The sequence below is a fragment of the Alligator sinensis genome, unplaced genomic scaffold, assembly GCF_000455745.1.
Source record: "Alligator sinensis unplaced genomic scaffold, ASM45574v1 scaffold386_1, whole genome shotgun sequence".
Classification (NCBI taxonomy): domain Eukaryota; kingdom Metazoa; phylum Chordata; order Crocodylia; family Alligatoridae; genus Alligator; species Alligator sinensis.
In genome coordinates, this window is record NW_005841996.1 from 2583209 (window position 1) to 2586761 (window position 3553).

Here is a 3553-nt window from a genome sequence, read left to right on the forward strand (position 1 = left end):
GGAAGCTGCAGATCAACCAAGGGAAGAACTCAATAGAAGACAATGTAACAACCGGGAAATCTCTAAACGTCACTGATCAAGGGCTAGAAGCCCTGGCCTGAGTTAATCAACGCCAGAGACCAACTTTTGGGCTGAATATCTCCAGATCGACCGCTCCCAGAGCCCTATTCTAAATTCATCAACGGACTCCCAAACCTACACATACATGCGGACGACCCCTGGGGCTGACAGATGCCATCCAGTAGCCACCGAGGGGGGGGAAGTCCCACGAGGGTCAATGACTCCTGGATTGGGCAAACCTGAAAACTGGGGAGTCACCAAAGTCTGCCAAGGACAGATAAAAGGCAGTGAAAAGTGACCCTCAGGGGCGTCCTCTTGATCTCAAACTTGACCAGACCTGTCCAGCCAGAAGGACCAGCCGGCGACCCCCTTCTGGAGGATAACATCACGCTGCAAGAAGCCTCGACTGGCCATCGACGGCAGACTCCAGCGCTTGTAGGATAGGTATACCTGACTCTGTAGCTTGCTACTATGTGTGTGTGTATGTGGGGACCAGCCCCAAGGTTTATGATTTAACTCATTACAGTGTTTCAATCCTCCTAATAAACTAGAATTTTAAGGATCCCGAGTTGGACATTTGTAGCCAACAACCCCACAGTATTTCTGGGCTTCACAGGGATCTTTGGCTTAGGTAAAAGAAGCGTTACTGCAGAGCAAGTGGGGAAGAGGAAGTAGAGAAGGAAAAATATACCCACTTACTACCAGTTTGACTATAAAAGTTATTTATTGCTAAGTATATGAAATGTATAATGGTACTAGTAGTAATACACATGCAAGGGAAAACAAACAAAACCAATTACAATATTACCCTGGTTTCATTGAGCATTTGGGGAAACCTAGCTCAAGCTTAACTAATACAATTTAGGTTCAGAAATCTATGCCTAGAGAGAAAAAGAGAGAGAGAGAGAGCAAGAGCTGGGATCTCACCATTCCAATGCACTTGAGTTGTTTGCTGACAGGTAAAGTTCTTAGCACGATCCTTGAAGGTTAAACAGACGGCGGAAAGAGACGATATGTTTCTTCCAGCTTCTCGAGAACAATAGCGGGTGGTATCAGAGAGATTTCTCTCTCTTGAAGCACACTGTTTGCTGCTTTTACAGATTTTTATACTCTCAGTTCAGCTTCTTCAAAGAATTCTTTTAATTGTGTAAATAATTGTCTTTTCTATTGACAAGGGGTTATCTGGTTTGTAACATCTCAAGGAACTGATTAATAACCAGGAAAAACATAAGGTTAAAGAGTAACCAGACACTTAGGAGCCAGCTTAAAATTCTTATGCATAGCAGATATACTGGTTGGGATACCACATTGTTTCTTCTCAGACGGCTTGCAGTGTCAGGGTTTTATATTTTTTTACCTGTTGTGAATAAGCTTCAGTTTAGCATGAGTGTTCATAAACTTTTTGGGGAGGAATTCCACCAGTCATCCTGGGAAAAGTATGACAACATTTGTGGTCAGGGCTCCAACGGCCTGGACGCTGTGATGAACCCTTAACCATTGTTCAAATGTTGCCCATACCCCCTCTGACTTGGTCTCTTGCCTCAGCATTCCCTAACCCGGCAACCGAGTTTTAGTCAATCAAGTTTAAATAGGCCTCCCATAGTGGAACCGGGCAATGTACAGCCCGAGATGCCTAGTAAACTTTTCTTCTGCTTAGTTCTGGTTAGATGATGTGGCGGGGGGGGGCAGGGGGAAATAGAAAAAGTCTGTAAGTCCAGCAAGCTGGGTGCCAGGCCTCCCTCAAGAAGACAGAGCTGACAGGTAACAAGCCTGACAGCAAATTAGGCTACTCCAGTTCTTATGTGCATGCATCCTTGAGCCCTGTACCTTTCCAGAAATACCCCAGTAGGATAGAAATGTCTGGCTTTTCCTATGACTTCTGGTGTCACACAGGTTATAACTGTTACTATTTCCTACCTGGAGATTTGCTACTATTATATTTTGGGCTGTTTATCTGAGAATGATATTATCATTGTTAGTGATCTTCACTGCAGTTATTTTTAACTGGAGCACTTTTGTAGCAAGGTTTTGGAAATTATACCAGAACATTATTTAAACCAATGACTCTCAACCAGGGTGCCATGGCACACTGGGGTGCCTTGAGGACTTTTCTAGGATGCTGCAGGGTGCCATACAATGCTACCATTGTTACGTGTGCAAACACAATTCAAAAGATAAACTCAGAGATTACAAATAAGAATTCAAAGTGTTAAAAATAATCTGACCTGTTGTGATTTTTCTGAGTTCTTTGCAAGAAAAGAATTGCTCTATTTTTCTGTAGTCAAGATACGAGTGAAAAAGTAAGAGCTGGCCTTTTCCGAAGGGTGCTTCACCTGAACAACGGTGTCTCAGGTCTAAAAGGTTGAGATTCACTGATTCAAACTGATTTACCAAACTTATACACTCTACACAGTAAGCCTTATATTATTAATGTAATACACACTCATCCAGCAATTTTGTTTCTCTCCTAGCAGGTAGACCACATGGGAGATGTGTGAATCTGCTACTGCCCTCAAGCTAAAGGATCTGGTCTTTTACCTCAAACAGCCCCTGCCTTAGATCCAAAGCTTAGTTCTTAGTTCAAATAAACCACATGAAAAAATGAATAGCTCTAAACCAGATGAACTTTGTCTAGCACAAAAAAGCCTCACTGGACAAAACAGAGAGATCATAGAATTGTCCAAGTACATTTCCTAGATCTGTAGATTTAATGCTGGAAAGGACCGTTAGAATTATCTACTCTGACCATCTGCATAACAGGCCACAGAACAAGCCTGTTGCTGGAATAAAAGACATGGCTTTTTTTTGATGCTGTTTCAAATCAGTTTCCAACCATTCCTCTGAGTTACGCTCTTAAGTCCTAAATTACCATTTTCATACGTGGCTGTCTGACAGTCCACAATTGGCTCCCTCACTTGCAGCTGTCACCACCTTCCAGTGCCTTGGGTCCATTCTTCTGCTGCCATCAAATTCAGGGTAATTAATTTAATTTTTGTATAAGATCTATCTGAGCATGGAATAACTTATATTATTTGTACTTCATTAGCAGTCATGTTTTTTTAGCTTATGGTTAATAGGACCTGATAGTAACTTTTAAAAAATGGAAATAAATTGGATTACAATTTTATAGTATTTTCTGATCAGCCTCCACTTTTTTCAGAGAGAAAAATATTACTCACCTTTTAGATATCACAGAGTCGTTGAACCCAAGATTCACTGCTGTTCGTATCATGTTCACTTATGCAGATCTGAGTAGGAACAGCTATGAAATTATAGTTACCTGTTATATAAAACTATCATAAACACCTCTTGAGTAACAAGAACTGAATGCTGGCTACTGCCAAGGAGAGAGAAATAGTGCTTCATTTTCTTATGGTGCTATGTTTTCAGGTGCCTTTCAGAGACAATAGAGCTTTGAGGAATAGCAATAATTTTTTTTCTCTTGAATCAACACAGAGAGCTTGACTTCTGAGTGACATTGTTCATTCTGGCC

General features: G+C 41.5%; 1 protein-coding gene across 1 annotated transcript in view; it reads right to left on the reverse strand.

The window, feature by feature from the left end:
• GALNT12 (polypeptide N-acetylgalactosaminyltransferase 12) overlaps positions 1–3292 on the reverse strand; it is a 93491-nt gene extending 90199 nt beyond the window's left edge. Inside the window, exon 1 of the mRNA XM_025201484.1 lies at positions 3240–3292. Within this exon, the coding sequence (XP_025057269.1) occupies positions 3240–3292 (53 nt within the window). The remainder of the gene's footprint in view (positions 1–3239) is intronic.
• Between the last annotated feature and the right edge of the window lie 261 nt (positions 3293–3553).